Source organism: Ictalurus punctatus, chromosome 3 (genome assembly GCF_001660625.3).
Source record: "Ictalurus punctatus breed USDA103 chromosome 3, Coco_2.0, whole genome shotgun sequence".
Taxonomy (NCBI): domain Eukaryota; kingdom Metazoa; phylum Chordata; class Actinopteri; order Siluriformes; family Ictaluridae; genus Ictalurus; species Ictalurus punctatus.
The window spans coordinates 14623952-14636022 of NC_030418.2; the positions used below are offsets into that span (position 1 = coordinate 14623952).

The 12071-nt window shown below is 43.0% G+C and overlaps 1 protein-coding gene across 12 annotated transcripts in view; it reads left to right on the forward strand.

Moving 5' to 3' along the window:
* The window catches only part of kiaa1109 (KIAA1109 ortholog), a 55704-nt gene that overhangs the window by 29243 nt on the left and 14390 nt on the right, over positions 1 to 12071 (forward strand). For 4 of the 12 annotated variants that reach the window (XM_047154266.2, XM_017463903.3, XM_047154272.2 and 1 more), the window contains 27 exons: positions 116 to 360; positions 696 to 801; positions 891 to 988; positions 1183 to 1368; positions 1480 to 1648; positions 2199 to 2410; positions 2542 to 2740; positions 2839 to 2898; positions 2982 to 3208; positions 3484 to 3714; positions 4370 to 4500; positions 4583 to 4706; positions 4792 to 4901; positions 5021 to 5108; positions 5587 to 5661; positions 6556 to 6794; positions 7181 to 7384; positions 7466 to 7646; positions 7835 to 8021; positions 8654 to 8815; positions 8918 to 9057; positions 9282 to 9480; positions 9577 to 9780; positions 10078 to 10254; positions 10388 to 10525; positions 10678 to 10896; positions 10973 to 11126. In XM_047154266.2, coding sequence (XP_047010222.2) covers positions 116 to 360; positions 696 to 801; positions 891 to 988; positions 1183 to 1368; positions 1480 to 1648; positions 2199 to 2410; positions 2542 to 2740; positions 2839 to 2898; positions 2982 to 3208; positions 3484 to 3714; positions 4370 to 4500; positions 4583 to 4706; positions 4792 to 4901; positions 5021 to 5108; positions 5587 to 5661; positions 6556 to 6794; positions 7181 to 7384; positions 7466 to 7646; positions 7835 to 8021; positions 8654 to 8815; positions 8918 to 9057; positions 9282 to 9480; positions 9577 to 9780; positions 10078 to 10254; positions 10388 to 10525; positions 10678 to 10896; positions 10973 to 11126 — 4465 coding nt within the window. The remainder of the gene's footprint in view (positions 1 to 115; positions 361 to 695; positions 802 to 890; positions 989 to 1182; positions 1369 to 1479; positions 1649 to 2198; positions 2411 to 2541; positions 2741 to 2838; positions 2899 to 2981; positions 3209 to 3483; positions 3715 to 4369; positions 4501 to 4582; positions 4707 to 4791; positions 4902 to 5020; positions 5109 to 5586; positions 5662 to 6555; positions 6795 to 7180; positions 7385 to 7465; positions 7647 to 7834; positions 8022 to 8653; positions 8816 to 8917; positions 9058 to 9281; positions 9481 to 9576; positions 9781 to 10077; positions 10255 to 10387; positions 10526 to 10677; positions 10897 to 10972; positions 11127 to 12071) is intronic. The other 8 variants (XM_047154268.2, XM_047154269.2, XM_047154271.2 and 5 more) reach the window with 8 other exon arrangements.

A 12071-nucleotide genomic window follows, 5' to 3' on the forward strand; every position in this document is an offset into this window, starting at 1 on the left:
ATTATTTTTTTTTTTTCACCTTTTACTTTACACTTAACAGGCTAATTACATATTGAAAGTTATACAGTAAGCCAAATAATATAATCTGTTGGATTAATGCAATAATATTCTGCAGGTGCCCAGACAAGGTTCACATTTGAGCTTCCCAACCCTAAGCTGTGCTTCCAGTCCAAATTGTCCCCAGTGGATGTCTCTTCCGTGCCTCCAACAGCCAGTCTTACCCTGCCACCGGTTACCATGTCTGGAGAGTACATTATACAGGACCATGAGGGCCACAGTGACACAGCCTGGGCCCCCGATGACATGCCCACTAAACACGGCAGATATCTGCAGGGCAATTACCTGCGTTGTGTGGCTGAGGTGAGCTTTCATTCTGAATTTGACCAGGTGCAGATAGTACATCTATGAAGATAATTATATATCATGCTTATTTTGAAATACCTAGTAGTAGACAGTCAGCGTATTATGATCTCCAAGATGCTTTGCTACTAATGTGGTTGCAGTAGATGTGACAAATGCTGAAACATCGGGGTGTAATCCCATCTGCCTTGATTTGTTATGACTAAAATGTGTGGAGATATTTGCACCATTTTTAAGGTTCAGATTTACTTACTGTGTTCTACAGTATGTGCATCACATAGAGATGAATTGTGGGCAGTCAGTGAATGGTTTTTTTTTTGTATTTTATCTGCCAGATCGGCTCATTCGAGCATAACCTAACTACAGACCTGCTGAATCACCTGGTCTTCCTTCAGAGGGTCTTCATGAAGGAAGTTAACGAGGTCATCCAGAAAGTCTCAGGTACCAAGAAGTTATCAAGTATAATCAAAAACCATAATGATAAATTGATTGTTGAATTAAATGTTAAACATGGCCGTGTGTGTGTGCAGGAGTTGAACAGCCCATTCCCTTGTGGAATGAACATGATTTGTCAGCTGATGGAGAAAAACCTAAGATCCTGCTCTATTCCCTCAGCTTAATGTTTAAGGTACCTTACATTTACTGATCTCTGAAGATCATCGATGATCTTGCTATTCAGTGTCCAGGGGTGAAATTGGTGTTTCATTCTTTCAATCCAGCATACAGCTTGTTAAATTGAAATCATTTGAATTAAGCCTGTAAGTGTCATCATGGTCTCTTTTTGATTAGTGATTAATACAGGTCATGTTTGACTAACTTTAGGGAATCCAGATGACAGCCACCACTCCCTCCATGAGAGCCGTGCGCTTTGAGACCGGTTTGATTGAGCTGGAGCTGTCCAATCGAATTCAGTGCAAGGCCACACCCACTGGAAGCAGCTACTTAAAGCTGTTTGGGAAATGTCAAGTTGATTTGAATCTCGCACTTGGACAAATTGTTAAACACCAGGTTTTCTCTTCTTTTTTTTTTTTTTCTCCCCCTCCCTTCACTCGCACTACTCCATACATGTACACTTAATTAGTATGATAATTACACCTTTTTACTTGCCCTTTGTCTTAGGTCTATGAGGAGGCGGGGTCTGATTTTCATCAGGTGGCATATTTCCGAACTCGGATCGGCTTGCGCAATGCTCTGCAGGAGGAGATCAGCGGATGCTCGGACAAAGAGGCTGTGCTTATCACACTCAACCGGCCAATAGTATTTGCCCAACCAGTGGCGTTTGACAGAGGTAAATTTATTTATTCAGGCTTTCCACGGTAAGCATGGGGATTTTATTTTATTTTTTTAACATTGTCGATGTTCACAATAAACTATTTGCTGCTGTATTTAAACAAATTCAGCGGGTCAATGCAATATTGTTTTTCTCAGTGGGTTCACTGCTATTTGCTCAGCGTTGTTAAATGTCCACTGTTTGTTGAGCTTGTTTGAATGGCTTTGTCGATCTGTGAACAAATAGGTTTCACCAAACAGTGGATGCAGTCTTGTTCACTTTTTAAATCCTTGACAACTTACCAGAAACATATGAGAGCATGATAAACATTTAGTATTTGTTAGTTAAGGGGCTAAACGTTAAATAAAGAAGGTGAAAAATGCTTGGCATGCTTTTAATGTTTTATTGGACACCCTTACATGTTGCTAATTGAGTATAGGAAGCAGAACATCAATTCATTTTTCATAGTCACCTGGTGGCCTACAAACACTATTCCCTGTCTGTTTTTAAAAGCTCGTTCAATATGACGGCTCCCACTGTTGACATTTTTCATTTTTGTGTGTTTCAGCTGTGCTGTTTTGGTTAAACTATAAGGCAGCATATGATAACTGGAAGGAGCAGCGGCTGGCGTTAAACTCTGATATCCACATGGCCACTAAAGAGGTGGTTGACAAATTACCAGCAATCCAGCAGACCAGTGTCCAGGCCTTCAGTACTCTCTTCCTGCAGCTGACGGTCAATGACTTGGGCATCTGCCTGCCCATCACCAGTGCCACACAGGTAAAATAAATAAATAAATAAATAAAAACCCCAACAAAGAACAGGTTCAGTCAGCCTTTAATACAGGTTTTGGTTTTGAAATAAAAACGATTATTATTAACGCTTTGCTAATTCAACCTGCTGTCCTTTAGACCAATCACAGTTTGGATTTTGACACTGGATCGGCATTGGTATTGACTATAGAAAGCACTCTGATCACTGCCTGCTCATCGGAGTCTCTGGTCAGTAAAGGACACTTCAAGAACTTCTGTATACGTTTTGCTGAGGGATTTGAGACATCATGGGATGATTGGAAGCCTGAAGTCAGAGGAGATCTGGTCATAAATGCCTGTGAGTAGCAATGCAGCAATGCTTTTGTAATGAGAATAAACAAAACTGAAACTGTGTGAATGCGTTAGCCTAGATGTGAATAAGCTCTGTGTTTTCAGGTGTTGTTCCTGATGGCACATATGAAGTTTGCTCAAGAACTACAGGCCAAGCCTCTGCAGGTAGGTGTAAATGTGTGTGTCGATGTGTGTTGCTGGCATTGGGTGCATATAATCTTTCTGAGAGCAAACTATTCCTTGTGCAGAGAGCAGCAGTGCAGGAACGTGGACACTGAATGTTCTGTGGAAGATGTGTGGGATAGATGTGCACATGGACCCCAATATTGGCAAGCGCCTCAGTGCCCTGGGGAACACACTCACCTCGCTGACCGGCGAAGAGGATATAGATGACATAGCAGATCTGAACTCGGAAAGCATGGCTGACCTGTCAGACGAGGATGAGGGTGATGACATGTCCCCCACCATCCACATGGTCAGTGCATCAGTTCTTCAGGAACAACATCGGTTCTGGTGGATGTCTGTTGTATTTGGTTCATTTGATGCTTTGATGCCAATAGCTCTACTCACTCTGTGGTTACAGTGATGTGGGAAACTGTGTGTTGGTGCATTAGTTTTCTGTGTGCACTATTTAAAAAAAAAAAAACAAACAAAAAAACAAAACAAAAAAAAATTGTTTAAATGCATTTATGTTTGTGGGAAGTGTGTTTGGTCTAGCTGTGTGTGTGTGTGTGTGGCCATTGTTTACAGTCTTTGGAAGGGGATGCCAGCCCCAGACTCTCATTCAGGAAGCGGCTGGTGAACAGCATTCTGGGTCTTAACCCTACGCTGTCCCCTCTCTCATCTTCATCATCCGCTGAGTATCGGGATGCAGTTTCCACTGCGAGCTCAATCACTCGTGCGAAGTCGAGAAGTGTTCGACTGTCTTCTTCTGCCAGCGCACAAAGAACTAGACACCCTAGACCCCTATCATGGGGCTGTGTATGTACTATAGAAGTTCTCAGCTGGCTGGCTTCCTTTTTGTCTCTCTTGACCTGTCTCACTCTGCATCTTCATCCCCTGCATCTGCGTTGCTCTCGGGTGGAAGATTGTTTGAAAACAATCTGGAATGATCATTAAGTTTAAACGATTTTACTGTGCAAACGCCATTTTGGACATGTGGATATATTTTCATATACTTTGACTTTGAATCACTTTTGGCTCAATTATGTTCTGAAGTGAAATTGAATGGGCACTGTTGCAGGTGTCCAGACAGTGGAGCTGTAGGGGCAGGTTTGACTATTCTGGATCTTCTTTCTCCTGTCTGCATTCTGACAAATGGGTGACCAATCTCATTTTGGTACACCTTTCCCACCATTCCTAGAGGGTCAAAAGGGTATTCTTCAGTGTGAGGGTGTGTGAACAGAGTATGTTTCAGTAATCAGTGTGTGGAGTTTTCTGGTGTTTTTGATTTTAGTGCTGTGGTATGATAAGTGTATGACAAATGCTCCAGCATGCACCTTATAAGGAGCACTGTGTTCTGCTCTGGGGTTGTGATTTTTGGGTTCACTTTCTCTATGCATGCATGTGCCAGAAGGTGGAGCAGGTTGTTTTTTATATACTGACTTAATATTGATCATCCTCTACTTTTATCCAGGAGTCCATTGACCCACGCAGACAGGTTGTAATGGGTAATCAGATCATCGATGCCCGAGGACGGAAATTCACCAAGCGCCTGGTGGACATTAGAGAACTTAATGAGCAAGCCAAAGTCATTGACGACCTTAAGTAAGACAAATACAGAGTCGATAAGTTAAATACACCAGTGATTTTGATGCATGAATGAATACACTGTGTTTCTCTCTCTAAGGAAACTGGGAGCGAGTGAGGGCACAATAAATCAGGAAATCCAGCGCTACCAGCAGCTGGAGTCGGTCGCAGTAAACGATATCCGTCGCGACGTGCGCAAGAAACTCCGCCGGTCCAGCATGAGAGTGAGGATACCTTCATGAGCCATTATTTTAACTTGTTACTGTGTATGCGCTCTCCGCAAGCAAACAACTTCAATCTGTGTTTCAGGCTGCATCTCTGAAGGATAAATGGGGTTTGGGATACAAGCCCAGTTACAACAGGTCAAAGAGCATCTCAGCTGCAGGTAGACCAGCCATGAAGAGGATAGAGAGGCAGAGGTATACATACTTTACTGAGTTTAATGTAATATTAGCTTGACCTCGTGAACTTTCATGGCCATATATACAGTATGTGTGTTTTGTGAAGAATGAATATTTGTGTGTCTGTTCTGGGTTAGTTCCAGACTCGGAGATACGGATGATCTGCCAGACATTAAAGTGGAAGCAGCATCACCCGGGCCCAGGGTTACCTTCAATATCGACACGGTAGTGTGTGTGTGTGTGTGTGTGTGTGAGCTTGCAAGTATGTGCATTGTTAATGCGCTGTGTGCTGTAAAAATGTGTTTGTTTGCTTTACTTGTTCTTTGTACATCTTTCTTTTTTTGTGTGTCTGTAATTAGTGTGTGACTCCCAATTCCACCATGTTTTTTTTTTTATTTTATTTTTTAGTTGTTTTAAGCTTTTTCCTCCATGCCATAGATAAATTTCACTTCTTTAGAAATTCACTTACACACACACACACACACACACACACACACACACACACACACACACACACACACATAAACATGTGCTCATGTTTCATCCTCCTGTGATCTTTGTTTAGCTATGAGTTTACTTTCTAGCTGTGCCCAGTGCATGTGTCATGTCCACAGAGGTACTTTTTGTTGTGTGGACACACACTGGAACACACCTAGTGTTTTCATTTTTGTATGGTTTCTTCATGCATTTATTTATGTTTAAGATGAGTAATGTGGCCCTGGACACCCTACAAACTCCACCACCACTCTCCCAGAGTCCAGCCGACTCTGTCTTTAAGGTATTGCCTTGTTGTAGAAATCGCTTTATAACCAAATCTGCCAAAAACCCAATCAAAGATCTCTGTAGAATACAAAAGGAGCTGCAGCACGTCTGACCTGGCCTCTGGTTTACTTCTGCTTGTCTTGTTACAGCTGCACAAATGCGAAATGTGTGTTCCTCTCACTCTCACGCACGCATGCACACAAACACACACAAAGACACACACACACACACACACAAACACAGACACATACAGTGGTTCTGGTGCCATCCTGTTTTGTCTTTCTGGTTGATTATTGTGTCTTTTACATCTCTTGAGCTCATTTTACATCTGGTGCATTGCTCTGCTATTGGATTTTATCATATCTTTCTTTATCTGTCTGTCTTTTCATTGCTTCATCCCTCTCTCCTCCGTTGGGTTGCAAAAAGTGCATGAATTTGGGTGGGAATAAAAATTATTCTCGGATACTAACCTGGGTATAAGAGGTCAACAGATCTAGTTATCATTATCACTTATTTGGAGCTGTAGTATTCTTAAAATAAGCTTAATGATATTGATTGTGTTTTTCTAATTGGGAATTGACTTGAATGTGAATAGAATATGATGCTGGAACCTGATGGATTTTCAGGAATGGGTACATTTTATTTTAGTTGTTCGATTTCAGGTTTAAAATCTAAGGCAGTCTATGGCCGAGTTTATATACAGCAAAACCCTGTAGATGCAGATTAATTGTCTGTGTCCCCTCCCAGAACAGACTTTGTGGCCACTGCCATGTGGAACAGTCTGGAGAGATTTGTAGATAACTGCTGGATCAGTGAAAAGACTGACAAAATTCTTCTAGATTGTTAGATTGATGGATAGATAAGTGAATGAGTAGATGCTCTGACTGTTGACTCTCGATGGTTGTTGAAGTTCCCGGAGGAGACAGAGATGGACTTGTTGTCTGTCACCACTGACGATCCTGCTCGCCATTATCCATCATGCACGTCAGTGTTCAGTACGCTCAACACACCTGAAGTCTTCTCACCCAGCATTCCCTTCCAGCCTGATGACAGTCGCCGTGACGACTTGTCCACCTCTTCGTCTGAGGACTCGGACAAAGATGACGAGTTTGACCGCGAGAAAGCGCACAGCTGTCCCCGACGTCCAGGGTGAGCTCCATGCCCGACATGGTTTAAATACATTGAACAAAATGAAGCATAAGACTGTATTTTAGAGCCCACTGCTGGCTGCAAGGCGATCCCACCTCTCCCCCCACCTGACTACCAACCCGACACCTCTGGGGAACCTACATGTATCTTATGAGTTGATTTTAGTGAAAAGGGGTCGACCTGAGCAGCAGTGTTCCAACTGTGGAGAGGATTATTTTACAGGCCAGAAGAAACTGATGCCTGAAATCTACAAAGAACCTACAAAAATACACTGCATGGCAATGTTGCAAAAATTTTTTAAATCTAAAGTATGTTTAAAGTTATGTGGTTTTCATAGGTATAGAACTCGATAATAACTCGACACTACATGCATCTATGTTTCTCAGAACATCTCAGAAGAAGTCTTCAGCATTAGCAGCGCTGTTTAGCGAGCGGTGGCCGGCCATGTCTCCTCAGCGTGGCACGGTGGCTCCGCCCACTGAGCGGAATATTGACTTTGAGCTTGACATACGTGTGGAGATCGACAGTGGCAAGTGTGTGTTACACCCAAGCACTCAGCTGCTAGAGCATGAAGAGATCGCAATGCGCAGGTAAATACAGTTTAAATAATGCGGAGCGCGCACTGTTTGATTTGGTGTACGTTTTGAAATCACTCTTTTTCATCCTTGTAGAAGCTGTGATCGAAGCTCGCGTAGTTTGGATCAGGAATCTCCTCCAAAGAAGCGGAAACTTCAGCCCAGCTTCACCTCCAGCTCCAGCATGCTGAGTGCTAAGAGAGTGCCTTCCTCTCTTCAAGGCAAGAGCAGTGATATTGAGACCACCATCTTCTACATTCCTGGAGTGGATGTTAAGGTTAGCAGTTACACACTTCCACACACACACGAGTATGAATTAATATTAACGTCCACATACTCTAATACAATCGCTTAAGAAGCAAATACTTTCTTTTAACCAAGAGTTAGGCTTAGGTTTCTGTTTTTACTTTGCCCGAATTTATTTTAAACTTTGTAGCTCATAAGATGTGAACCATGTCTTCACAGCTACATTACAACTCCAAGACCCTAAGGAGTGACTCACCCAACACCTCACGAGGCTCATCCTTGCCCCGAACCCTCTCCAAAGAGTCCAAGCTGTATGGTATGAAAGACCTGCCTGGCCCTGTGGCCCCGGGCAAGACTAACACACTCCTGTCCCCTCCTCCCCCTCCTCCCCCTCCTCTTCCATCAGGTACACACACTTTGTTTTGTTCCTGTCTGTGTGTGCACCAGGCGGGCCATGTGCATGTCTCCTAGCCCGCCTGTTTTCCTGAAGCATGGCAAGCCACATAACGTCCTGCTTCATCCGTGCATTAGTTTAGTGCTTATCCATTTATGGCTCTCCTAGATTTTTTTTTGGCAACTTATAATTTTAATTTTTTTGTAAATATCTATAAGGGTCATGTCTTATGTTTGAACAGCATGTGTGTGTGTTTGTGTGTCCTGTTATTGTGCGAGTGGCTCAGTATGGCATCAACGAATGTGATTGCACTCACATATACTATGTCTTTCTGAAATGAAACTGCTTTTTAGAGTTTAGAATTATATTTTATCCGAATGAAAACGCAGTGCTTTTACAAAGAGATGCGATGAAATTGGCATGTAGCATCAGTAGCTTTGTGCTCCACGTGATCCGAGCGCATTTATGTTTTGAAACCCTTGGCTCCTGCTCTAATTTGTCTTCATAAATGAACCTGCAGTCCCAAAGCATATATCTGCTAAACTCTGTGTGTGCACTTCAGTAACCATGGGGGCTTTTGCAGGTAATGTGATGTAGTTCTCATTATAAACCTAAAAGTCCTTCATTTGTGTATTTATGTGTAGCTAAAAGCAAGGCAAGTGGTAGTGTGAAGACTGCCAAGTTATATGCATGGGTGGCCCTGCAAACTCTTCCAGAGGAAATGGTTATTAGCCCTTGTCTGTTGGACTTCCTTGAAAAAGCGTTGGAGACCATCCCCATTACTCCAGTGGACAGGACTTATGCAAGTATGTTCATTGCGACATTTCTGAAATTCATTGTGTACTTGGTTTATGTAAAAGTAGTATTCATTTATTAAAACATTTAATGCTTGTGTTTGGTGTGGCTAGCAGGGAGCGCACCAGAGGAGGACGTTGGCCATTTTGACTCTGTTGATCCGCTGGAGGAGTCTCAGGTCTCGCTTGTGTCATCCTCTGCCTCTCCATACTCCTCATTCCCTGTGGATGTGGTTGTCTATGTCCGAGTACAGGTAAATGCAAGCAAGCAGCTGCCATGTCAGCATTTCCTGTTGCTTCAGAGAAGTGCATCTGGATATGACAAGAGTAGTATTATCCTGATTGAACTCAGCAAGTGTGTGTGTGTATAGATTGCTTATTAACGTTTTTTGGAAACTGCCTAGTAAATTTCATACAGGTGTTTTAGCTGTCCTGTGTGAGATTGTGGTTACAATCAAATGTCCATATTCTCATTTAGCCGTCTCAGATCCGGTTCAGCTGTCTGCCCATGTCTCGAGTGGAGTGTATGCTGAAGCTCCCCTCGCTGGACCTTGTCTTCTCATCCAATAGGGGTGAGCTGGAACTTCCTGGCTCCACCCACCCAGCCGACACTCAGCACACACCCTCCTCCACGCCTCCTTCTGTGCACAGTAACATCAGATTGCCTGGCAGCAAAGGTACGAGTATCTGGTTACTTTGTGATGGTGTATGTAATTTTGTATAGCTTCTTTCTGTGGTGAATTGTAACCATAGACAATGGTGCCTTTTATTAGGTCCGCCCTCTGGATTGGGTAGCCCTCTGGGGCGGAGTCGCCATAGCAGTAGTCAATCCGATTTATCAGGCCCGGCCACTAACTCCTCAGGACTGAGCTTCACGGCATGTATGTCAGATTTCTCCCTCTATGTGTTCCATCCATACGGAGCTGGCAAACAGAAGTCTGCTGTGACTGGACTGCCACCTGGCCCAGGACCACTGGGTAAGTAACACAGAATTAGTGTTATCTATTTTGTTGTTTTTATATATATATATATATATATATATATATATATATATATATATATATATATAATGATTGGAAAGTGATGAGTTCAAATCCTGGCACTGCCAAGCTGTCACCATGGGGCCCTTGAGTAAGGTCCTGAACCCTTAACTGCTCAGTTGTATAAATGAGATGAATGTAAGTCGATCTGGATAAGGGTCGTCTGCCAAATTCCGTAAATGTAAAAGTGCCATCATGAGCGCTTGCTAAAGTTGTTGTATATTCTTGTGTTAGGAGCTGTGGAAGAGGAAAGCACATCTGTGACAGGCAGAAAGGATTCACTCTCCATAAACCTGGAGTTTGTTAAAGTCAGTCTGTCCAGGATGAGGCGAACAGGATATCCTGCCTTTTTTGACACGTCCATTGCCAGCAAGGCGGGCAAGATGGACACCACCCTCATTAACATTTCAGGTGCATTAAAAACTATCTGGTTTTGTGAGAACAAATAATATTTTAGCATTAATTAACTGTAATGTTCATTAAGTCTATATGGCCACCTTACTCTTATATCTGAAAAAGGGGATCCGTGTTTGTTCTTATCTAGCGGTATGTGATATTGGCTCGGCTTCCTTTAAGTACGACATGAGACGCCTTAGTGAGATCTTGGCCTTCCCAAGAGCCTGGTATCGTCGCAGCATCGCTAGGCGATTGTTCTTAGGAGATCAGACCATCAATCTACCAGGTCAGACATAATGTCCTTACATCTTACATCTTTTTTTTCATGAGAAATGCTACTAACTCAATCTTAGTTTTGTTTTTCTTGTACATACATGTCTGGCCGTGTGTGTGTGTTTATGTTTTTTTTTTTGTTTTTTTTTTTGTTTTTTTTTTAAGCATCAGGCCCAGCCACCCCAGACTCAGCGGAGAGTGTAGCCCAGCATCTGTCTCCTGAGTCCAGCCGGAAGGCCTACTGGAGGACATGGGACAGCCAGTCAGCCCAGCACCCCACCTCCAGTGTATTTAATGATTCCACCCTGCCCAGCCACACACACCTCAAATCTCCTGCTACAGGACGTTCCCGCAGTGTGTCTGACTCCTCTGCACCCCGCAGAGGTATAGAAAACATATGTTTCTCTTTAGTGAAACGCACATGTTAGTGTTATTTGGTTAATAATGTTGTGTCTCCCAGCAGACTCTGTAACAAAGACATCCACTCCATCCGTCCGTAACAACAAGGCAACAGCACAGCAAGGATCACCATGGGAGACACTGGTGGTGTTCGCCATCAACCTCAAACAGCTTATTGTTCAAATGAATATGAGCAACGTCATGGGCAACAACACGTATGAGACTAACCTTAAACCACGCACTGTCTCCTGTATTTATACACTGCCTGGCCAAAATTGCCTTTAGATTTGATTATGCCCAGCGTTTGTAACCGCATTGTTTCAACAAACTTATGCAGCATCACAACATCTATTTCTGTCCAGAGCCACATAAATTTTTGGCTGAGATCTTGTATTGATGACAGGAGAGTCAAAACACTCCATAAAATCTTCTCCTGCACATCCCAAAGACTGGGGTTAAGGTCAGGACTCCCTCTGTGGTGGTCAATTCATGTTTGAAAATGATTACTCATCCTCCTTGAACCACTCTTGCTCACCGTGTGAGCCCGATGAATCTTGGCATTGTCATCCTGGAATATGCCTGTGCCATCAGGGTAGAACAAATCCATTAATGGGATAATCTGGTCGTTCAGTACATTCAGGTACTCTGCATAACGTTGCTGAGGCTAGACCTGACCAAGTGTACCCCAGATCATAACACTGCCTCCAGAGGCTTGTACAGGAAGCATTCTCCATGATTGGTACTTCACTTCATGTGCTTCCCTTCTTACCCTGACTCACCCATAGCCTTGGAATAGGGTAAATCTGGGCTCATCAGACCACATGACCTTTTTAGATTGTTCCACACTCCAATCTTTATGCTCCCTAGCAAATTGAAGTCAAGTGTCTTTCTTTTGGCCACACAGCTGTTTAGTCCCAATCCTGAAAGTTCTCATGGCATTGTGTGTGTGGAAATGCTCTTGCAGCTATGTTAAATAGTGAATGTAAGATCTACTGTAGATGAGACTTCACCAAGCGTTTAAAGATCTCCGATCACAATCGTTCAAGATTTTGAACTTTTTTTTTTTTTGCCCGCATTTCTTCTGCAAAGTTGACAGTTCACCACTATCCTTCCGGGTTTTAATAATGCGTTGGACAGTCCTTAACCCAATTCCAGTGATT